Raw genomic sequence first — 24,214 nt, forward strand, 5'->3', positions numbered from 1 at the left:
TCATTCTCTCCATTAAGGGAGATGGAGCTCCTCTTTGCAACCTTGCCAATTGTGTGAGGGAGGAAAGGTGTCATTGCTCTTCATTGGAGGAACATATCTAATCACTTACAAAAAGGCCTTGTGGATAGGCTAACATTGCATGGGGGGGTTTGGAGCATGTCCATTACGGAGTATAAATGCAAAATATTCGATTATGAAGAACATAATAGGTGGACCAGCCTATTGCTTTGGGTTCTTGCATTGTAATCTAGAGTGTAAGTCACTACCCCCTTGATATTTTGTCCCTTTTCCCCCATCAAGTAAAGAAGATATCCATTTGCTTTGTGTCTTATTATGTTGGTGTGCTTTTACAGTTGCCTGGCCTTGTCTTAGTGGTTGTGCTTTGGCTTTCTCCAAATTCGAGAGTAGTATGATATTTGTAACTACAACCAATGGCTTGTACGGCCTAACCTGTAGATTAGACCTTGTGGGTGAGCACTTGCTGTATGAACATCATTGTAGCTACTAATTATAAAACAAATAAAGCTTTGGGATACTTTATTATGAGACCATGGGTATGTATGTTGTATGTAAGGTCGTGTCTCTTGAGTGGTGATTCCCATCTTCTTCATGACTTTGGTGACTACAATAGATGATAGGGATGGCTTGTTAGGCCAAGGTTTAGAGGAGACCTTGGGGGTGACTAGCAATGGGCACGGTTTCGGCTCAAACCCGAACCGAACCATTAAACTATGGTTTAACGGTTTATTGGTTTCAAAAAATTGTAATGGTTTGGTTTGGATTTTTAATAAACGGTTCGGTTTCGGTTTGGTTTGATTCTTAAACTCGAGTTTATTGGTTTATAGGTTTAAATTGTTTGGTTTAAAGGTTTTATTGGTTTTGGGTAACTTTTTTTTCACCTTAGTAGTTTATTAATTTAATGGTTTTTTATTGGTTTAACTAATTTCACTTAAATACTTATTTAATATGTATTTTTGTTTATTTAGATTGTTAATTATTTTGACTTAAATGGTTAGGTTTAAATTTTTTATTAAATGGTTTGGTTTGGTTTGGTTTCAACTTTTCCCTTAACAGTTTGGGTTTAAATGGTTTGGTTAAATGGCTTGAGAGTTAATAAACGGTTTGGTTTGGTTTTTATTTTATATAAATGGTTCGGTTCAGTTCAATTCGGTTTCAAAGCAAAGAAATTGAACTGTGCCCATTGCTAGGGGTGACCACTAATTGTATGAACATCGTTGTAGCAAACATAAATAAAGCGGATTAAGCTTGGGATGCTTTATTTTGAAACCATGGGCTTGTTGGGTAAGGTCATGAATCATTTGGAAATGAATCACATGCAAAATAATGTGATCTAGCTCTTGAATTTCATAAGATCATGGACATGTTGTATAAGGCCATGAATTGTTGGGAGGCCCTTGAGCACTTGAGCTTTGGTCAATGGAAATTGAAAAAACATTAGAACTCTTTTGGAGGGCATTTTCATCCTTTGTTAATGAAAACTCATCACCCAATTTTGAGCTTCTTTTGCTCATATAGATGTCCCATTTGAAGCTTCAAAGTGAATTTGGTTTGGGGTTCAATGATGCTAAAAAATGATTATGAAAAGACGTTAAGCTCATTCTCTCATTAATCATTTGCATGACCCATATTCCATTTATAAGAACTGGGGACATGTCACCCTCAATTATGAAATCGAGAAGAAAAAATAATCAAGCTATTTGACAAGCGTTTCAAGTCACCAAATGGAACAAATTATTGTTAGTAGTCACTTAGAACCAATAGTAGGATTTGATAGCTATCCACCCACCTAAGGTACATTGCAAATGCCTCATGACATGTAAAAAGATTTTGAAAGAGTCATTGGACTTAGAATGGAAAACTTTTACCCATTAATATGGATAGGGGGAAATATGTCTGTCAATCATGGACAAGGAACTTTGTAAAGTGCATGTCCAAAACAAAACACAACATATCCATCATCGATATTGTGTATGATTATTATATAATGATTATGATCTACAATGTAGGTTCCTAACTAGTGGAAATTAATAATGATTAGGATATATACAATACATACCAAACATTTTATTCTTTCACTATGGCTCATGACTCATAAGTCCTCACTACTACCAATTAAGAGCTAAATGAAAGTTTTATTTAATACTCGAAAATTGTTTTCTATGTCGTTAGTAATTTAAATAGTTGGCATCCATATTGACTTAGTGTAAGATGTTACCTTTGTTTTGTTTTCTTTGTTGATGTGCTTGGAGATCTTTGCATGTTGAATAATAAATCTCAAGAGACACATCCATATATTCCTAACAATGGAGAACATCTCAAATCAGTTATTAAAACATTACATTTGTCTCAAATCGATTATGAGAAAGATACCTAACGATAATGGATTCATACCTTTTTTGATATTGAGGGCATTTCACACCAACATTGCCTTCTCTTTGGGTCCAATGTATAAAGATAATAGAAGTGAATAATATGCAAGAAAAATATACGTGAAAACTTCCAACGTGATCAACTTACGTCAATACAAAATCTGGTATGCATTATGTGACGTTTTGTTGCGAAGTTCCTTTGTCCCAAGTGTAATCATAAACGTTTGGACAAATTAAATGCAAACACAAGGGAATGATTACAAGTGTTATGCAATCATTTTGGGAAGGATTCATTTGCATTGATTAATCAAAACAAATGTAAATGATAAAGACAATATTTTATTATGATGATCAAAATTTGTTTTGGAGAAAAAAACATGCACAAGTCTTGGAAAGATTGCATAATGAACAAGAGTTATTCACTTGATAATTGGCGACCACTGACGATCCTCACCAATGCATATAAGATAATGGCCAAAGCCGTAAGTAAGAGATTGAAAATGGTACTTGGGGACATTATACATACAACGCAAACTGGTTTCTTGGAAAACCGGAGTATTGTGGACAATGTGATAACATTCTGGGAATACTCAGCATGGGCTGAGGAGCAAGAAGTGGACCTAGCAGTAATGCTACTTGACTTCGAAAAAGCATATGACAGGATTTCATGGGATTTCCTAGAAGTAGTGATGGCAGCCCTAGGTTTTGAACAACAATGGATCCGTGGAATGGGTGCCTTCTACAGAGGTGCATCCAGCCAAGTGTTAATGGCTGGAAGTATGGGGAAGAGCTTTAAGATGCTACGTTCGGTACGCCAAGGATGCCCATTAGCCCCGTATTTATACATAATTGCAGCAGAAGCTTTGCATTATCAAATTGCTGATAGATCTTGGCAAATACAAGGCCTTACCTTACCCGATGCTGAAGTTATGGTGCTTGATACGGCATATGCTGATGACACAATGACCTATGTCAAAGGTGATGCACACAACTTGGGCAGATTGCAAAATGCAATTGATGAGTTTTGTAGGGGATCCGATGCTAAAATAAATTGGAATAAATCTGTGGGCATTTGGATCAGTAATAAACCCATGTTAAACTGGGTCCCCGACCCCAATTTTAGATGGTTGAGGAAAGGAGAAGCTACTAGATACTTGGGCTTCAAAATTGGTATGGACATTGATCGGGCAGAACACTACAATCTACTAGTGGATAAAATAAAAATGAAGCTAATATGGTGGAATGCAAGAAAACTATCCTTTGCGGGAAAGATTGTGATTGCAAATCAGATTCTAATGGCCACTATATGGCACACTGCTGCATGCTGGATAATCGTGCCCAAGTCGATGAAATTGATAAAAAAGATCATTAGAAATTTCTTATGGGGGGGCACAAAGGAAAAACAAGTCGTTGCAAAGATTGCTTGGACCACACTTATAAAAAGGAAAAGGGAAGGGGTGGTGGGATTGATAGATCCCGTGATGCAAACGAAGGCCTTGCTAGGCAAACTAGTGGTCCGGAGCCTACAACCTCCTGAGGCACCTTGGAAAGTTCTATGGCGGCGTAGATGGAAGATGTGGCTGCCAAGACAAGGTGGATGTTGGCCTAGCAGCCCATTTTGGGGCTTTGTGCCAGAAATGAGGCCCAAATACTGGGGAAGTATGCAGAGTCTTTGTGCTATCGGAATTATGAAAGCATGGCAAGAAATCAGAAAGGGGATCATATGTAGGTGGAGAAATGATGCATATGCGCGGATATACATGCCAATTGTGTGGAATCCATTGATTAGAGATGTGGATGGGCTGATGATAGGCCAAAAAACAGGTTTCAAATGGGCTGAGTTAATCAATGCCCAAGGGAATGCATTAGTGGAGTGGGAGAGGTTTTTGTCCAATGAGGTGGGCACTCAAAAGGCTAGAATATGGAGAATAAGCAGGGGTAAAGGCATGCTCAAGAGAATTACAGATGCCATTGCATGCTACAAGAATACATTGGAAGAGGAAGAAGTAACAACCTCTGAAATTGCGTGGACAGGTCTTATAGATGCTGAAAACTGTTTAATTGGCATTAAGGGAATGAAAGTAGAATCGAACGAGGTATGCTACTACAAACTAGAGCACGGAAGGGCAAGAGGTGAGCAACCAGTCTTTCAAAGAGAAAAGCCGATTAGGCTGATTGTAAAAACTGGTAAGAATATGATTATTGACCCTAAGCCAAGGGAGATCACACCGGCGACAGTGTGTTGGCCTATACAAGGGCATTTGGATCAGTTATCATGGGACCCAGCCAGGTATTTTTGGAGAACTCAAGGACAAACTGATGGGGAAAAGCTGGTTCAATTTTTCAGGTATAACACGAAGATTGGGAGGCAAATTCTTCTAGAACAAAAACATGACAAGGTTGCGGCAAGGAAATTTTGGATGCAGGAGGGCATAAGTGAAAGGAGACTAGATAAATTCTGGAAAATGATATGGCATGACAAATATGACCGCAAGATAATGATGTGTTTATGGCTTATTGCACATAGAGCCTTGCCAGTAGGGACGTGGGGTAAAGGCCCCAATGTAGACCCTCGATGTACTGCATGTGGACAGATAGAAAGCATCTCCCATTGTCTATGGGAATGTCGTGATGCAATGGCTGTATGGGGAAGGGCACTTCGTTTGCTTTGCCACGCCTCTAGTTCGTTCACCCTCAACTGGGGACATGCTTGTTGGATGTCTCTTGACGTTGATGTGGCGACATACGATAGCACATGCAATGCTAAGTACAGAGGGGAGAATGGCATTGTTCGGCTGATCCCTGACAACGGGGTACCTACAACTTGTGTACAGAATCAAAAACTTGAAGATCTTTGGATGTTGCTTGCCCCCATCACTATATGGCATATATGGACAGCAAGGTGTACCAGGGTATTTTCCGCACACAAACGCCCTCCAGCTGAATCGATTAAGCTAATTTGGCACACACTCATAACTACACTAAGAGCTCAATATGAGCGGATTAATGGTACTAATGATGCTGCAGACCTAATGAGGCTGAATTTTCGAAAAAGATGGTGTACGACACCGATGGCCGCAGCAAATGGATTGGATATACTATGGAAGTATGATGTACCCAGATGGTTGTTTCCCCCTCCCATTAGTTGAACGAGGGGCGTGAAAGCCATGGCAAGTGGGATAGTGAAGGTAGGTGATGTATCTGTAAGGATGGCTTGAGTCATATGTAAAAGTGTAAGATAAATAAGTGAGATCTCTCGTATGTAGGCTAGGATAATCTTGGCACGGCCTACCTGAGAAAGGGATCGTGTTCATGTATATTTTAACTAATGGAGTATATTCTTTTTTGGAAAAATAAATAAATGAACAAGAGTTATTTTTTCCAATGAAACCTTGTAGGATGGTCTTGACTCATTGTTTTGTGACTGTCTTTAATTACATGTGAAAGAGGGGTTTCTAAGATGAATAAGGTAAAACCAACTCTCTTGACATTTTTTACCATCAATAAATGAGATAAATTTCAACGAGGTTATGCCAAAGGGAAATGTATGAAGAATAGAAATTTCAAATCATTGACAACGACATAATGTTGATCGATGAATATACATATCACGACTTGTGGAAACATCATCTTTCTACAACATTATGTGGTTGCTATTTTGTCCGTAGTGGAAATGTTTATATTGCACAACATTGGGCAAGTTAGAAATCTGCCCTTCAAATAAGGTTAGCATATTTTCAATATACACGTCCCATGAAAGTGCAAGTTGCACACCAAATCGTAACATTGGCTACAACTCAAGAGGAGAAAATATGCCAAACATGGACAAGTTTACGCTTTGTCATGCAAGTTGGTAAATAAGTTGTCTTTTATCAAAGGCAATACCAAAAGACTTTCACAACCCTAAGCTGAAGTCACTCCCAGATGCATCATGTAGAACAATATTTTTTTTGAAAGGGAAGTGTTGTCAATCTTTGTCTTAAGGCTTTAACCACTGTATCAAAACCTTAGATTTTTAGTCAATGTTCGCATCGCCAAAGTGCATATGAGTACATTAGAATGCATTTGATTTGATATATCAACTTTTGTTCCCACATGCATTGAAGGCAACATGTATGTCTCTCTTTCGTGCTTTTCTTATTTCTTTTAAAATGACATAGCTGATGAGAATGGTTTTGTGGTCAAATTTTGGAAGTACAAAAGCTCGCGGCATCAAAGTGGCAATTATTGCAATAGCCTAAATAAAACCCTTAAACAATGTAGCCTAATAAAATAGTCCATCCATTAGACAATACAAAAGGTAGAGTGTAAGGCACAATATGTTTCAAGGAAAAAAGATGCACAAAGTGTCTCATACTATTATGGGATATTGAGGAGAATAATTGTGTCAAGAGAGATCAAAGAGGAGGGAGTGCTTGACAAAGAACAATATTTGAACAAAAAAAAGGAAACAATTTGTGGAATGCTTCAAATTTAAATTGATGATCGAATCATCATCAATGCTAAACACATTGTTATCCTTCAAAATCTTTAAACTATACCCAATATCTTCGTTTTATCATAAAATTTTAAACCTTGGTTGCATACAAAAGTGGTGAGAATGTCTGCCTTCGACCTTTTTGAGGGTGCACCAAAACCTTGCTTCATTTTTGACAAAAGGCCTTCTACATAGAACACCAAAGAAATTCATTTGTTTTTTTGTATACAAGCCTAGGATACCGTCATCACAACATCTATCACACGAGACAATCAAATGTATCCATGAAAGAGAAATCATCACAACGTTCGACGAATAAGTCTTCTAGGTTTGCATGTAAGAAGAAGTGGGGAAGCATAGTGTAAAGCAGCTTCCTTACCTCTGCCATTGTCAATTGTCACCTAAAAATGTCGCCTGATGCCCTAATAAGGATAGGAATTGGCAAGGAAGAGATTAGATATTCGTGTATAAATCCCTCAAATAGTTGGCAAAAAGATTTTCTCATTGGATTGACGTATAATTATGAACCAACAAGTTCTTTTTATATTGATGTTGACTACGAGCTAGAATCTAGGCGCAATGCAAGACATGTTCAACATATAATATATGTTACATTTTGAAATAAAACAATATCCACCAAGATATTTTGGAAACCCATGAAAAACCGTTTCCACAATGTCTACAAAGAAACATGAGAAAATATTGTCGTTACCACAAACTAAATTTAAGAAAATTGGAATTACATACATGTTGAATTCACAAATGCAAATGCATGTATAAAATATGAGTAGATGGTGGATGGCAAAACAAAGTGGATTTATCAACCACCACGGTGGTTGTTCCCTTCGAGTGTACCTAACATATAGATGGGTGTTGCAATGTGAAGAGATTGGAGGATGCCTATGCTGAATTCAGGTTGTACTAGACCCTAAACCCTAAACCGGCCGAGTAATTCAATGCTCAGTGGATGATGTGGTGATTAGGAGTTTTTTGTTGATTCCTTTATACATGTTGTTTTCTTTTTCGCCATGCGAGTCGGCTTGTAAGATATGAGTTGTATATTATCCTATGTACATTGACTTAAGTAATGGAAGTAGTTTTTTTTTTGGAAAAAAAAAAGAAAAAAGGAAAAAAGAGTAGATATTAATTATTCCATTTAGAAGAGTTATAAATATGTTTCTTAAAATGGGAAAGTTTAGTCCAATTTGCTAGTTATAACCTTTCATAGCTATAATGGCTACTTTATAATATTTCGACAACTTAAAGGGTTCCTTTCTCTTCCAAGTATTTTAGATTCTATTTGACATATAACTATGAATTAATTTGTATATAAAACTAGTCTCTCAATTAAGAATGGTTTTTGTGGAGGTGTGAAATTCTTCCTTCACTTCTTAACGTGTTATTGAATTGATATATGTGCTAACTTTACTTGCCCTCAATCAAGTTCAAAGCCAAGTCAATGACATGTAATTTTCAAAATGAGGTATTTCTCATTGTAGCAGTATGCTTGTAGCAACATAGTGTGGCACGCCAATGAGGAAGAAGTTTATTGAATATATGTACATACAATCATGTCAATCAAGTGTCCATTCCCATCTCAAGTAAGACATGTGTAGCACCACAATTTATCCACGATCTTTTTCAATCCAAAAAACATTTCCTTAAAAACGTGGACTCAATGGATAACATGTTTTTATATAACCATTTTCAGATCTCATGTTGTGGAAAAACAAAATCAATGTCAATGTCAAGGTTGTTCGTTTAGCTTTGTAGATATGTATGGGAATGTTGATGTTGCAAAGGCACTTTCTTTGTCACACTCAAAACCAAAACCTATAAGATGACCTTAAATGTCATGACAACTTTGATTTGAACACAAGCTCTATGACTTGAAGCCATGACCATATTGATGCAGCAAAAACACAAGCTTTACTATTGCATCATGTCATGGTTATACGCCTCAAATTTATCATTTCAGAAAGACTAAGCTCATAAAAACATTTTTGTCAATGTCTTTTATGGAGTGTTTGAAGGCAACACATTCACATCATGCTTTTGCATGCAATGAATGTAATGTCATGTTGTTCGTTACCAAACTCATATGTTAAAAGTGTGACAACCACATTTGCTGTTGCATGAGATATTGGGTCTTGATGTTTTCATTTGCAATAAAATATGACGCTCGTTGAATTGTTTTCTACTAATCAAATACGATTAATTCAGAAGAATAATACGAAAGCTCTTGGTTTATTTATTATCATAAGTTTGGAAAAGAAACTTGTTATGCTAAGTGCCCCCCCCCCCCCCCCCCCCCTTCACTTGAAAGAGGTCGTTCAAATTTCAAATCTAGGTGAACATATGTTGAGAAGGACAAACCTTTGGATGAAATCTTAGATGTGAAAAACACTTAATTTTATACTTTCCTTGACTTCAATTTTACGTGTAATTTTTTTCTTGCTTTTATAAAGATTACCTTTCTCAATAATGACTTATAATTGTTCTAATGCGTTTTTATTATTATCAAGGATTAACCTATCTTTAAGTATTGTTACATGTTGTACATATTTTAGCCATGTATCACTACCTGTAACATTACTTGAAAATCATAGTTAAGATCTAATGGAGGAAGGTGTCCCAAGAATTGTAAATCTCCTTTAGAATTTATAAAGATTGAGGTAGACTAAAGTATGTAACAGGGATCTTACTAATTATAAGGTGTGAACCTATAAAATGGTTGGAAAATAACCTTAGATCGGACACATGGTTCAAGAATCTCATCATGAGTAAGTGATTGAGCTCAACAAAATTGGCAAACTGATACAACTCATGGTTAATCAGAGATCATACTTGCCTAATGAGTACAAGTTTTAATTAATGCTCTTAGTAAAGAGAAATTTTATAAAAGCAACAAGTCTGAGGGGTTGATGAGTTATTGGTGTTAGACTTTAGTGAAGGCCAAGAATTGTATTGGACATGTCAAAACATGACCCAAGAACGGTTTTGAATTGAAGAGGTGAGGGTAATAAATAAGTCAAAAGGCCCAAATAAATAACACCTAGAAATTTTGTGCAATCTAGGGTTGAGAAAGAAAGCTTTGAATCCAAATAATATGTGGATCATTGATATGCCTAAGAGGAGTTGAAGAATAAGACCTAGAATACTAAAGTTGCGTCTATCTTGTGTCTGATGAAATTGCAAGATCTAACATTTAAGCTCCACTGCCACACACATTTAATGATTGCAAACATGCAACACTCATTTATAACCAAAGTATGTACAATGTTGAGGGTCACATTGATGCAAGTCTAGGGTGGTCAATGAGAAATGAATCAACATATAAAGTGCTATGCACTATTTTGTTCCATAATTGTCACAGTAATATCATGTTTATTGCATTCTACAAATAGCATTGAATGCCCTCTTGAATCCTATATCATCTTCACAATTTTTCTCACTCATGGGAGGCGAGAGGCTTTTTATTATTTTGAGTCTCAAGAGCATTTCATGACATTTTTCATGTGAGTTGTCCCATATAAATTGTCTAACGTCTAGGCATGTAATGCACCAAGTCTCAATATCTTAATAGCCTTTATATATTAAGGGATGGGTTATATAATCAATTGTAGATTGTTATGCCTCAAATGGAAACCTATGGCTATGCTCTGTTGTCATAAAGATTATGGTCGTGTGTCACAACTGCCAAGGTTCAGTGACTTGGGAATGATCGGCATGACAAAGGGTAATTGTTTCGATATCATGAAGCCTTAGCTTCCCGACATCGTCCCATAGGTCACAATTGGTCTCCCGTTGTTATGCACACATAACAAATGTGAGGGTAGGTCACTAATATTTACATAAGTGAAGGGTATGCTCAATAATGTTACAAAGGGACTAATGTGATTGGATAGAAGGAATGATAGGTGCATGCAATATCATGACCTTGACAACCAATGAATGGGGAATCTTTTAGAAAGGCACATCCATTCAAGGTGTCTAGGAAGAGGTGTAGATATGAAGCATAACTACCCTCATAAGACACATTACATCTGAAGGTTGCCGTCTTAAGACAATAGTGGTGTGGGCTAGGCTTTTGTCACTACGATCATGTTATCTCTTCCAAGGTATTAGTGGTCCTAATATCCGTCGGTATGGGACGTTGGTGGTAGGTTGGCTATGTCTTGATCATGTTTTTTCAACTTGTGTTTGAATACACCTGTTACTTATTGTTGTTGGGGTACTTAAAAGGAGATTTTGGTGTAATTAAATAAAAGCACATAGATTTGACTAGTAACAATCATGTACATCTCAATCTTTTTCCTTTTTACTCATGAAGTCTTGTGGGTGATGGCACTTTCTATACAAAGATTGTAGTTAGTTTTAATGATTAAACTAATTGTCTTTATTGTTGTAAAATATGAACACCTAGCTTCGAGGGTAACCATGTATATTTCATTCTTTCTCATTTTATTCATGAAGTTGTCGCATGGGAGTCGAACCTTGCTATATAAATATTGCTCCGTGGATTTCCGTGGACATGTTTGAGGCTTCTCAAGCATATTACCAAATCAATATTGCTTTGATATGAGTCATGACACCACATTTGCCTTTTTAGGTACACTACACAAATAATTGCCTATTAATAATACAAACTAAAAATATTTGAAACACAATGATTCATGCCAAAAACAACCTCTTATCCTTAGATCATGCATTATTGTCATGAACCCTTTCATAGGCTTATCTTTAACATCCATGTGCATACATAAGCATTTACAAAATATGATCAAATAATGGGCACTTACCTTTAACACTAATGAAAGCATGTAAAATGTACATGATCGAATAATGTATTCCATGAAGTTCTAAGACTCAGACTTAATCAAAATGATGGGGTTGGTATCATCTACGCACATAAAAATAGTTGGCAAATGACTTCGTATTTTGTGTATTATCTAGAGTCACATCAACTTTAGGATGCATTTTTACATACTATAACAATTATAATACTTCATAAGTTTTGCTTTGCCATGACATGTTATCTTTGCTTTGCAATCAAACAAAAATAAGTTTTTATGAGTTGCATACTTAATTCTTACAAATGAGCAATTTACTTCATGGTAAGATCGTGTAAGGTGTAACAACAATCTTAATAGGAATCATGATAGGTTCTTGAATGGCCAAGGACCAACATGTTTTTCAATATCATAATTGCTAAAGATTGTGACTCTAGAAATAAAATGGTATCAAAATTGACAAATGGATATTCAAAATCTTGTAGTATGTAAACAGTGAAAACAATGTTGTGGCAACAATCCGATCAATCTTGTACCTTGTGACATCAAAGTTGTGGGTTCAAGGCTCGACAAAACATCAAGTTGATGTTGCGCTTACCACAGAATCTAAATATTATTGCTTTAAAACATTGACATGGATGTCTACCCGCAATGGATAGAGTTAAAAACGAGAATGGATGAACATTGACAATTTCTTTTTTCATGTGAGGTGTGAAAATGAAAGCAATGATGGTCGAAACTCTGGAGTAGAAATGAAAAGAGATAATGAAATGATATGTCAGATTTCATGGGAGCACCAATGATACCACGAATTATCATGAGACAAATCCTAAAGAGGAATTTAGGGTGTTTTGGTTGGTCTAATTGCTAGGGATTCATAATAATCTTAGTTGTGCCGTAAGTAGTGTAACAAGTGCCAATGGCAGAACACTTCATTGAAATTGACTAGTTATCATAATGAAAGGTGGTCTTTATAATACCAGGCTTGCCAATCTATCCATTCAATGGAACTCTTCACGAGACATGTTAGAGCTTATTTCTAATGTAAGCATGAAATAAGAAAATAAATGATAGATAAATAAGAGAAAGAGGGAGAAAGAAGGGTGATGATCCCGACAACCCCCGAACGAAGGGACCGAGAAGGACTTGAGCCTTGATCGGCGTCCCATACCACTACCATGGCATCGAGTCGTACTTGGTACTGGCATGCTCGCTACAACAGTCTAATCACCACAAGAACACAACCTCAATGTAGTCGAATAAGGTCCCTAATAAGGATAGATAAGCCTTATATTTATATCCAAACATAAGGCCCCCAAGCAAGTTCACACTTGGCCCTTATGGGTTGTCTCGATTCTTAGGATTAAAAGTAATCCTCCCTTATTTACACTCTCGGTTAACCCTCACACTTTTATCCTCGTGTGTAGAATATTACGGTACAACTTCCCACGAGATAAATTATGGTCATGCTCGTACCAAGAGATGATGGATAGAGTATGCAAGAGCTACTCGTTACTTTCGGGGATGGAATTATTACTGACGACATGTATGTGTTTTCTTATAGTCCGATGGGATCGCGTGGGAGAGGGGACAGAAGAAGCTACACTCATTGTCTTTTGAGAAAGGTTGGGGAGGAATGCCAATGTCATGGATGCCATAGGTGCCTATGCCATCGCCATCGCTATCGCTATCGCCATTGATGCCATGCATCATCAATGTCATCGCCATCGCCATCAATGTCATGTATCATCAATGCCATCACCATCAATGCCATCAAAGCAGTAATGTATGAATCCATTCCTAAAAGACGACAAAATGGGGACAAAATTCATTAGGAATGAGCTTTATGTGTGACATGTGCGCGTGCCTATGTATATGGATATATATACTAGTGGCATTACCATTGGTATCCATCCCTATGTGTATGTATGTATATGTATTATATATATACATTGGCATTACCATTAGTATCCATCCCTATGTGTATGTGTGTATATGTATTATATATATGCCATTGACATTACCTTTAGTATCCCTATAATGTATGTATGTATGTATGTATGTATGTATATGTATATGTATATATATTGTGTGTGTGGAAATAATTGCTTTTTGCTTTCTTAGCTTTTCCCCTGTTTTTTCAAAGAAGGATGATTTTTGTTGCTGGATGCCCTTTTCTCCTCTGTTCTTATGTACATAATTATATAATTATATAATTATATCTCATTACTATTAGAATACTTCAACAAGTCAATCATCATTAGGTTCTCCTAATTAATTGTATTCTCCTCATCATTAGCTTAATCTCTCCACTATCCCTCTCCAATTCTGACACTTGCCTAATCATATGTGGCACTCAAAATCTCGGCGCCTAATCTTTCGGCATACAACCATCTAATCATATAGCCGAATCTCTAATCTCGGTAGTCAACCATCCAATTTAGAGCTTAATACTGCCCCAAACCCATCCAATAAGAGCCTAATCTCGGTAATATAACCATCCAATTAGTGCTTAACATTACCCCAAATCCATCCAATTAGCAGCCTAATCTCGGCGCACAAACCCATCAGATTGGAGCTTAATCTGGTCACAAACTCAACCTAATTTTCTCACAAACTCATCCAAATGGAGCATAATCTGATCACAAACTCACGCTAATTTTCTCACAAACTCATCCAATCTGGAGCCTAATTTTCTTACAAACCCCACCGATTGGGGCCTAATTAATCTCATCACAAAAGCGTCCAATATTCCCAGCCAAATCCTTTGTCTCAAGCCCATCCAATTGGAGCCTAATCTCGGCAAACAACACTGACCAGTTGGTGCCTAATCTCATCACAAAAACGTCCAATCCCATCCGAATCTCGTCACAAACCTGTCCGATAAGAGTCTAATTTTCTCACAAACGCTTCTAATCGGAGATTAATCTCCTCACAAACCCATCCAAACAGAGCCTAATCTCGTTACAAAACCGGTCGAAGCTTTTAATCAGAGCCTCATTCATCACAACTCCATGAAAGGAGAGCCTAAAATCAATCCGTAATCCCATCTGTTCAGTGAGAGCCTTAATCAAACCCTAATCTCACCTAATCTCACCTAATCAGTCCGAGCCTGGAGAAATGCCAAATCTTCAGATCAAACTATCAGAGCCTTAAAAAAAGGCTCCCCTCCCCTAATTAAAAGTTTATCAGATTTAACATCAGTACTGTGATTTTCGGTGGAAAGGGTAGCACAGAGACAGTATTACTAAGAGCAAAAACTAGAGTAACTTTGTTTTTGTTTTTTTCATCCATCGAATGAATTTGCCATGGGAAAAGCTGAAATTCCTAATTATTGCCGACCTTATCCGGAGGCGATGGCTATCTCATCTCTTCCTATCTCTGTCTGTATATCAAAGAAGCGGTGACTGAATGATTGGTAACCGATTCGATGGATAGATAATTGGAAATAGAAGGCTACTACTTACCTTCCAAACAAATTGTTCATGGATAATCGGAAAGAACAGAGGAGGAAATATATCGACAATTGGAGTGAAAGATTAATAAAGAAAGAATTGCTCTGTTTCCCTTTCCACCTCTGAACAGATTTTGTTCCATCTCCGTTGCTATTATTATTATTATTATTAACATTTATCCTTTCATTTAAAAACAAAGCAATTAATCCAACACAATTTGAAGTAAAACAAAAAATTTAAAAAAATTTCAAATATACATACATATCTCTCTTTTTTTTAATTGTTTTTCTCTCAGAATTTTTTTTTTCTTTTTATTTCTATTCAATTAGAATTTATATAAATATCTATCTCTGCGTAAAAGAATTTACTCTTTTTTTTTGTTTTATTTTATATCCAATTTTTAATTTCAAGACTTTGAAAACAAATCCTACATATGTCTGATTTTTAGTTTTGTTTTTTCGGATGTAAAAATTCCTTTATTTCTATCTATTAGAGTTTCATTACATAAATATCTATCTCTGGGCTCTGTTTTTTGTATTTTTATTATATATTTAAATGTGATATTGCTTTTTTGTTACTAAATTAGCGTTTGATTTTATTCATTTCGTGTTAAGGGATGTTCTTTTGGCGGCCTTAATTCTATTTATTTATTTTTCTATCGCTTCTCTTTGCCGCTTGGCACCTTAAAAATAGATTAAATAAAAATAAAAGCTATTATTTAAATAATTGTTTACTTAAAAAAATTTCTACCCCAGTTTCCTCTGTGTGTATCAGAGAAGCAAACCAAACGATTCTCCTTCACTCTTTTAAAAAGCTCCATATAAGATTAAAATTAAATTAAATCAAATTAATTAAGAAAAGAAACCCCCCAAATTTCTGCTTCTGCTTCTTCTTCAGTCAATTCTAGGGTTACAAATTTTCCTGTATTTTAATTAATCAATTACTAATATCAAGCATCAAAGCCCTTTGGACCTACTACAATTATCATCTTTTAATTACTTTTGATTGATAGTAATTAACTAATTATGTCTACTCAGGGGGGTACAGCTGGGGACTGTGCACCTCCTGGTAGTACTAGTAATTCTTCTTCTTCTTGTTCACTCTCTGCTTCCCCTCAGTTGCAACTCTACCAGACCATAATCTTTGCAACCCCTGTCCTCTTCTCTTTCTTCCTCCTGATTTTGTTCTGCCTTCTCTGCATCAAGCGTCGCCGCGATTCCGAGAACATCGAGAATGCCAATCACCCTAATGCTGCCAGACACTCCTTCAATCCTCCGGTATGTAAAAAACATGTCCACATATATGTATAGATGCCCATCTCTGTATATACTCCCATGTCTGCATATATATATATATATATATATGCCTGTCTCTTGTAACAGCATATGATTTGTCCATTGTTATGTGGGGCATGGTTTCTTGGGCTTTTGTTCCATAGCCATGATTTTGTCCATGGTGTATCTATCATATATATATATATATATATATATATGCCTGTCTCTGTATATATGCCCATCTCTTGTAACAGCATATGATTTGTCCATTGTTATGTGGGGCATGGTTTCTTGGGCTTTTGTTCCATAGCCATGACTTTGTCCATGGTGTGTCTGTCAACACTGCAAAATGATTTCTTCTTCCTTTTAAGGGATGAAAGAATACTGTAAAAAACCTATTTGTGACCTTTGATTTGTCCATGATGGAAATGTAGTGGGGATAAAATGATTTCTTCTTCCTTTTAAGGGATGAAAGAATACTGTAAAAAACCTATTTGTGACCTTTGATTTGTCCATGATGGAAATGTAGTGGGGATAAAATGATTTCTTCTTCCTTTTAAGGGATGAAAGAATACTGTAAAAAACCTATTTGTGACCTTTGATATGTCCATGATGGAAATGTAGTGGGGATTATTGTAGAAAGATGCCCAAAGCTTTAATCCATGCTTATGTGCCTGTGCTATATGCCCTGGATATGTCTGTATGTCCCAAGCTTATGTGTTTTTGATATGGCCATCATGTGTCTGTATGTCCCATGCTTATGTGCTTTTGATAAATGGCCATTATGTGGTCTGTTTGTTCATGCTTATGTGCTTTTGAGATAAATGGCCATCATGTGGTCTGTTTGTTCATGCTTATGAGCTTTTTGATATGGCCATTATACTGTAAAAACCTATTTGTGAGCTTTGATATGTCCATGGCTCTGTGTGTGTGTTCTGATCTGGTATTTCAGTCCCATCATGAACAGGGCCTCAGCAAATCATTCAGACAGATGTTGCCAGTTATCCCTTTCGATGAGAAGCTTGCAGCCTCAAGTGAACACAATCAGTAAGTGTAACACATGATCCACAAAAACCAATTTGATACAAAAAAAAAAACACAAAAATAATTTAATGAATTTCCCCTACCTAATGTTAAAAAAAAAAAGCTGCATTTTTCTCGATCTTCTTCTTCCTGCAGGTGTGCAGTCTGCCTCGGCGAATATCAGCTGAATGAGAAGCTGCAACAATTGCCGGTATGCAAGCATTCTTTCCATCTTCAGTGCATTGATGAGTGGCTGTCCAAGCACACCACATGCCCGATATGCCGGATCTCCCTCGCACAAGATGGGCGGGTCATGGAGAAGAACAGCCCGGACATCTCGTTCTTGCGGGGCAATGCTGGGGTTACAGATAACCGGAGATGGGAAGAAAGAGTTGCGAATGTGGTCAGTCCCGAGTATGGCTCGATTAGGCCGGATGAGAGCGGGGCAAGTAGCAGCGGAACCACTTCTACCATGGCAGTTCAATCTTCCGAGCCTCCTCCTCCTCCGCCTTCTCGATTCAGCATTGATCATACGATCAATATCGAACGGAGCTAAAATCTTCACTAAAAATCTCGCCAAAATCTCTTTTGTCTCGCTGATCCGTTTCACTTCTCTTCATATCGATAGCGAAAATCGTATATACAAATACATACATGGGCAGTTCAGATTGCTACAAGGCGCATTTTTTTTTTTTTTATGGGTGGGTGAAGAGCAGATCCATTTCGCTTCTTCATATTGCGAAAATCGTATATAACAATACATACATGGGGCAGTTCAGTGCGGGTTTTGTTCTTCTTTTGTTTTTTTCATCGGGAGGCCGATGCAATAGAATGTCCGGACAAAATGGGTGTGGTTTACCCTCCCCCGCCCCCGGGGGGTTAAATGATTGTGGGACAAACTTGTGTAAATTCGAGCGATATATGTGGTTGGAGAGCTGGACAGAAACAACTCCCCACACTCTCTCTTTTCCTTCTCTTTTGTGGGGTTTGTGCTTGTAGTATATAGACCATCTCCTGTTTGTTGTTTTATAGAGTGAAAGCAAAAAACAAAAGATGGTGTTTTTAGTCCTGAAAAGTGTTCTTTCTTTCTTTCTTTTTTTACCATTCGGTTTTGTCCGAGAATTATGACATGGATGAAGGGAAATGCATATTCTTTGAATGCACCGGGAGAAAGAGAAGAGAGCTATAGCTAGTTGATTGAGCTTAGTCTGTTTTTTTTGTCGAATTTTTCGGCCTTCCTTTGTGAATGTTATGCTGTTCGATATGTTTTGATCCATGTTTTGTCCAGGAATCTGCAGGTTAAGCAAACCTTCAAATTAGTTTGCTTGTTATCGAAGGCACAACTTGGAGCCAAACTATTGCTTTATTTTTCATGGTTCAAAAGTAAAATCAACCAACTTTCTCGAAAGTTATGTTGGGACTTCCGAAACTCATTGGATTCCTTTTTGTTTCTTCTTCTATTGACATAAAAAAAGATGTGAGGTGTGAAGGGGTTATTAATTCACACACTGGATTTTGCTGTCTCAATTGTTTTATTGCAAACTCTGGCAAAAAGGTCTTTATAAACTAAAGGAGATAAAAAAAAGTGACTTGATAGATGGTTATAAGTTGTTATATAACAAAATTGGCTCATTACTACTCATATCATTGTATTGTGAAGTGTTAAACTGAGGAGTGTGTTTCCATATCAACATTGAGATGTGTGGGCCTTAATCCAACCCACGATTAGATTTAAAACATATATGGTTATGTTTAAGTTAGGTGTTTTACAAATCTAGAAAAGTTAGAAGCATATAATATGTGGAGGTGATTGCCCATCTTGAAAGACAACACGTTTCGTTGTAGTCTTAAGTCATTGTGTCTACCCAAAGGCTTGATGGTTTTAATTTGAAAGTGTAATTGAATTGTTGTCCTTTGGAGGCTTGATAGTTGAACATATCACTTTTGGTGCCTTTTAAGGAGCCTTTAGAATTTAGGAAATTATTTGACAAATTTTTTTGGACTTTATTGCTTGGAACGGCTTTAGGAAAATGATGCCATTGAACTTCATAGATTTTAAAATGTTTGGCCATCAATGAGTCATCTTTGTTTGGTCAATGGTTATCATCAACCTCTTGACATGGAGGAGTTTTTTATTCTAGTAATGTGTGACGAGCCATGTCAAGATTGGTAAGGTAAGTGGTGTATATAACCCCACGATAGGTGCAATCCTTGAAGGAAACCTTGGTAAGGTCAAGTATCAAGGATTGGTATGCTAAGTGCTATATAACCCCACGATAGGCGCAACCCTTGAAGGAAACCTTGGTAAGGTCAAGTATCAAAGATATTATTTTTGAAGTGTGAGAGCGTCACGTGAGCCTAGTTTTGATCGGTCTTCATTCGCCTAGAACTAGAACCTTTACGTGCGCACACCCGTCCACCTATCAATTCTAGTTGTTGACAAGCCTTTGGTTTTTTGTGTTGTGGGCTTGGGACGCGTAGAATCACTCATTTCTGGAACAACTTTTCAATCGTTGTCGACATGGTATCGAACTAAAGTGATAGATTAACTTATTTTAAAAGCCAAACAACTCTTTGATTGAGAGAATACAATTCTAAGATGCATCTATCCAAAATAACAGAGAAAGACAAATAATAAGTGTTTATAGTATGGTGCATATTGAAACAATTGAAAAAGTGTTGTATCTTGCATTATGTGATATGAATGTTTTATCAACCCCTCAATACCTATGCTTGTTATTTTACTTGTTCACTAAATTTAAGTCATGTACATCAAATGTAGTTCAATAGTCAACAATTAATTCATAACACATTTTACAACAATAATAATCAATATAAAAAAATGTTGGAGATGATGATGTGGACTTCGTTGCCGAGTCCTGACCAATCTAAATGTTGGCATCTCCTCATATTGTATCAATTGTAAAACTAATTTTGTTTAAGAGTAAATAACCAATCCCAAAATTTTCTAGAAACAAGCTTGAACTTAACCAAGTAATTGAAATGTTGTAGTTTTTATGAGCATCTATATCCTCACAAATGTCGTGAGATTCAACTCAAAGAATGTAACTTTACAAGTATCTTTGATCTATATTTTCCTATAAAAAGTTAAGATCTCTCCCTCTCTCTCTCTCTCTCTCTCACTTCCATTTTTCATCTGAAGGTCATCATTGTGTATAGGTTGTTGCCAACATCACATACTTGGATTGATAAACAATTGGTCCTTTTTGCATCCTTTATATTAGCCACATACTTACACAATCTCATCAAAACGTCGAGTTCAATGGGTCTCTCCCCCATTTCTTGGAGCATAGCAAGCATATGGCATGGTCACATTGATCTCAATGGCTTTCCATCTAGAATAAGGGGAGTGTATATCCTCCCCACTACACAATAAAACCTAAATTACAAATGCATTGACATGCCTAATGATGTTGTATCTGAATTTAGAAACTAAACCAAAAACACCTTAACTTGAAGGTGCATTTCTTTCAATGGGATTGACAAGAAAATACCCATTCAAACACATCCTTGAGAAATTGAAACAATTTTAATTCTCTTTTTCCATGGTTTGTCATGAGATCATATTAACATCTCTAAAGTGTGGCTTACGAGACACAAGAAAGTTTATGCAGGCTTTCAACATATAGAAATAAGAGCTGCGACATTCTTAAATAACCAATGATAGAAAAGGCAAGACACCCATGACATCGTCATATGTATCATCCATATATAGAGAAAAGAGCTAAGAGATACTTAAATAACCAGCTAGAAAAGGCAAGACACCCATGACATTGCATACATTTCGCGCAATGAGTGTGGACACTAATCCTTACATACACACACACAAGCACACGCACACGCACACACATAGAGAAAGTTCAAACTTAGTTACTGCATAACATCACTTCATACTAGAAAAGAAGGTTCACTAACCTTATCAAGCATTATCATTAAGTACTTGTGGATCTCTAATACTTACAAACACCATTGTGTACTTTGTGGCCTAAACAAATATACAAATATACATATATACATACATAGGGTTTAAAGTTGAAACTAAAGGAAAAATCCATATCAAATTCACTCCCATCATCATCATCATCATTGTCAAGATTTTACCATGTTACATATCTACATTTGTATCCTTGACATGTGTCTTTTCGATTGTCTTGATATGACTCTTCGCTTCCTCTCTCTTCTTTTCCGCAAGAAAAGCCTCTCCACTCAATTCAAAGATATCCGCTCTCCGGTGATAGTCATCGGGTGTCTTCCCGATATCCTCTTTGAAAACTTCTTGTTCCCATTGAGCGAGTTTCTCCACTTCTAATTCCTCGCCTTTTCCCTCGATGTTCCTTGGAATTTTACCATCTCTCGAGTCCTTAGAGACCGAACCTTCATCACACTCACATTCACTCCATCCAAACTTCATGCGATCTTCAAACTCATTATCACTCAATTTTTCGGGATCTTCCTCTAAAGGAACGACTGAAACATCTTCTACTATAGCCTCTCCTTTTTCGCCTACTTCCACACCACTTTCACGAGGCCATTCCGAATCCATGGAGATATGGCTTGTTAGGTGCAATGGAATACCATTCTGATCCTTCGAGGAGAGCGTGTCATTCGAATGATTGATTCTTCTTCTACTACCGATGCATTTGTGATCGTGAGTTCCTTCGATTTCTTCTATACCAATATTATCATCGGTCGAGACGCAATCATGACTATATTTCTCCTTGTCATTGATGGAATGGGGGGTAGATTGGACATTATCATGCCCATCCAGCATTTCCTGAGGATTATTGTCATGCATGGCCACCTCGATGGTCCGGACGGAATCTTCGGAATCTTCGAGAATCTCGGCGGGAACGGGTTCAAACGTCCCGTCGGCTTTGCGGAGATCATGAGAGAGGGTGAAGCTCGAGGCCGAGCCATAATCTTCATGATGATTGGCATGTGAATCGTCATTGTCTTCCGGCTCGAAAGCATTATCAATGCCCCCTTCTGTATCGATGATGAGGTTTCTCAATGGAGCATTAAGGAAGGAATATATACTTTCTGTGTTATTGTTTGCCCTAATTGCATAAACCTTCCTTTTTGTATATGTGGCCTGAAGGAGAGAAATAAATGGCTTGGAATTTTCAACAAAAAAGAAAAAAGAAAAAAACAGTCTTAATAAAACCCATATCTGGAGACAGAGAGAGAAGGTTACCTGTATCAAAGGTGCAGAGAACCCGCTTGTATATAATTTCTCATGAAGCTTCTTCTTCTTCAAGAAATTCTGAGGAAAACTGGCTAAGTTATTGTTGGTAGTATTGAAAACATGCTCAGTTGTTGATGCTACACGGAGCTTCATTATCACCATAGCCTGAGCTCTCTCTCTCTCTCTGGGGTTTATCTCTCTCCCCTGTTCCTGGGCTTCTCTCTCTCTCTCTCTCTCTCTCTCTCACACACACACACACACACACACACACATCATGTTTTGATGCCCAAAAAGGGAAAGAATTTCCAAGTGCCAAACCCCCAAAATAGACAATGTTAAGAACACCTCTAATTAGACCTCCAACTTTAGCATAGATGGAGACGGAAACAGTGGCACAAGAAGGAAGAGTCGAGAACTCGCTCGGATCCTCGGTTTTAGTGTCTTCGCTTTCGTGAACTCATAACCCCTGTTGCATCAAACCTTCAATTGCAATCGCGCTCCTCGGCACTCTCTGTTATTCCTTGTATGAATATTTCATTGTTCTCTTTTGGGGTGCTGAACATTTGCCTAATGGATTCTCTATTTTCTGTTGTCCAATGATCTATGGAGGTTTTGCACTTTTCATTCAACAAAAGCTATGCGGGAGGAGATTCTAGGAGAAGAGGGGAGTGATGAATCGAGATTTTGAATGCACTATCAAGAGGCAAGGCAAGGTAACAACCACCAATCATGCCAGTAGGGAAGTTGGAAGGGATGAACTACATATTGTGGAAGTTTAAGGTATCCACCAATCTTCATGCTTATGAGCTTTTGGACCACATGCTTGGACTCAATAGTTTGAGCTAGTGAGAACGGTAGGTCCCATAAACTTGCCGGTCGTAATTGTCCAAAACGCAAAATAATTGTGCAAATGCAAAGGTAGAATGTGGATTCCATATGGGTACACAATAATTGTGTGGGCCAACTTATTTCTAGACATGACTATGTAAAACAAGTCCATTTAAGTACTTATTGTAGAATTCACGACCCATACTAATTGATGATGTAGACATTGGTATTGGTACTAGGATGCAAGTCTATACGCAAGGAAAGGAGGGCAAGGGATGGAAAGCTAAGGCCTTTGTGGCCACTTTGGTGTAGAAAGGGTTAAAAACATTCAAATGAAGGTGATATTTGTGTCTTTTTAAGTTTGTTCATTGTTCATGCTATAGATTACGGTCGGGCTTCTTCTCTCTTTCCCTTGTAAACTAATTGTGACATGCTTTACTTGATGAGGTCACACACTAATCTTCTAAAATTAGCGTGCTTACATATCGATTAATTGAAATGTGGTTATTTCTTTTGTATATTTTCTTGCCCCTTAACTCGTTTAAGTGTCTTGATTAAATCCTTAGGTTGATATGCAAGTTTTGTAGTCAAGAAAAGTCTTGTGTGATAATGAGACAAAGTTAACATGAGTAATTATCATGACAATTAGTAGCTTAGGACTAATTGACATACGATGGTTTGACCTTACATCCATATCATAGTAATGAAATAGAATTCTGATAAAGAGAAAAAACATGTGTTGAATGTTACACGCCATGTGCTTACACA

At 37.1% G+C, this 24,214-nt stretch overlaps 2 protein-coding genes across 3 annotated transcripts; one reads left to right on the forward strand and one right to left on the reverse strand.

The window, feature by feature from the left end:
- Window positions 1-16,081: 16,081 nt before the first annotated feature.
- Window positions 16,082-18,487, forward strand: LOC147858837 (putative E3 ubiquitin-protein ligase RHA4A). 2 transcript variants are annotated; one of them, XM_087326105.1, is made up of 3 exons: window positions 16,082-16,392; window positions 17,342-17,436; window positions 17,569-18,487. In XM_087326105.1, the coding sequence occupies exons 1-3, from the start codon at window positions 16,141-16,143 to the stop codon at window positions 17,966-17,968; spliced, it is 747 nt and encodes a 248-aa protein (XP_087182231.1). In that variant the 5' UTR covers window positions 16,082-16,140; the 3' UTR covers window positions 17,969-18,487. The 2 variants fall into 2 exon arrangements, with proteins under 2 accessions (XP_087182231.1, XP_087182232.1); XM_087326106.1 differs by having other exon boundaries at window positions 16,087-16,392; window positions 17,357-17,436.
- A 2,833-nt stretch (window positions 18,488-21,320) lies between these two features.
- Window positions 21,321-22,684, reverse strand: LOC147858838 (uncharacterized; the record flags this gene model as incomplete). Its single annotated transcript, XM_087325691.1, has 2 exons — window positions 21,321-22,525; window positions 22,628-22,684. Coding segments are annotated over 2 exons (1,044 nt in total), but the record flags the coding sequence as incomplete, so codon positions are not given.
- Between the last annotated feature and the right edge of the window lie 1,530 nt (window positions 22,685-24,214).

Source organism: Azolla caroliniana, unplaced genomic scaffold, assembly GCF_043228905.1.
Source record: "Azolla caroliniana isolate FFs.n. ecotype wild unplaced genomic scaffold, voAzoCaro1.0.p SCAF_10, whole genome shotgun sequence".
NCBI lineage: Eukaryota > Viridiplantae > Streptophyta > Polypodiopsida > Salviniales > Salviniaceae > Azolla > Azolla caroliniana.

Excerpts from the sequence above, each read along its gene's own strand:
- LOC147858837 (XM_087326105.1), top strand. The coding sequence starts at position 16,141 with ATGTCTACTCAGGGGGGTACAGCTGGGGACTGTGCACCTCCTGGTAGT. Across the intron at positions 16,393-17,341 it reads GACACTCCTTCAATCCTCCG|TCCCATCATGAACAGGGCCT; the intron begins GTATGTAAAAAA and ends CTGGTATTTCAG. Across the intron at positions 17,437-17,568 it reads GCCTCAAGTGAACACAATCA|GTGTGCAGTCTGCCTCGGCG; the intron begins GTAAGTGTAACA and ends TTCTTCCTGCAG.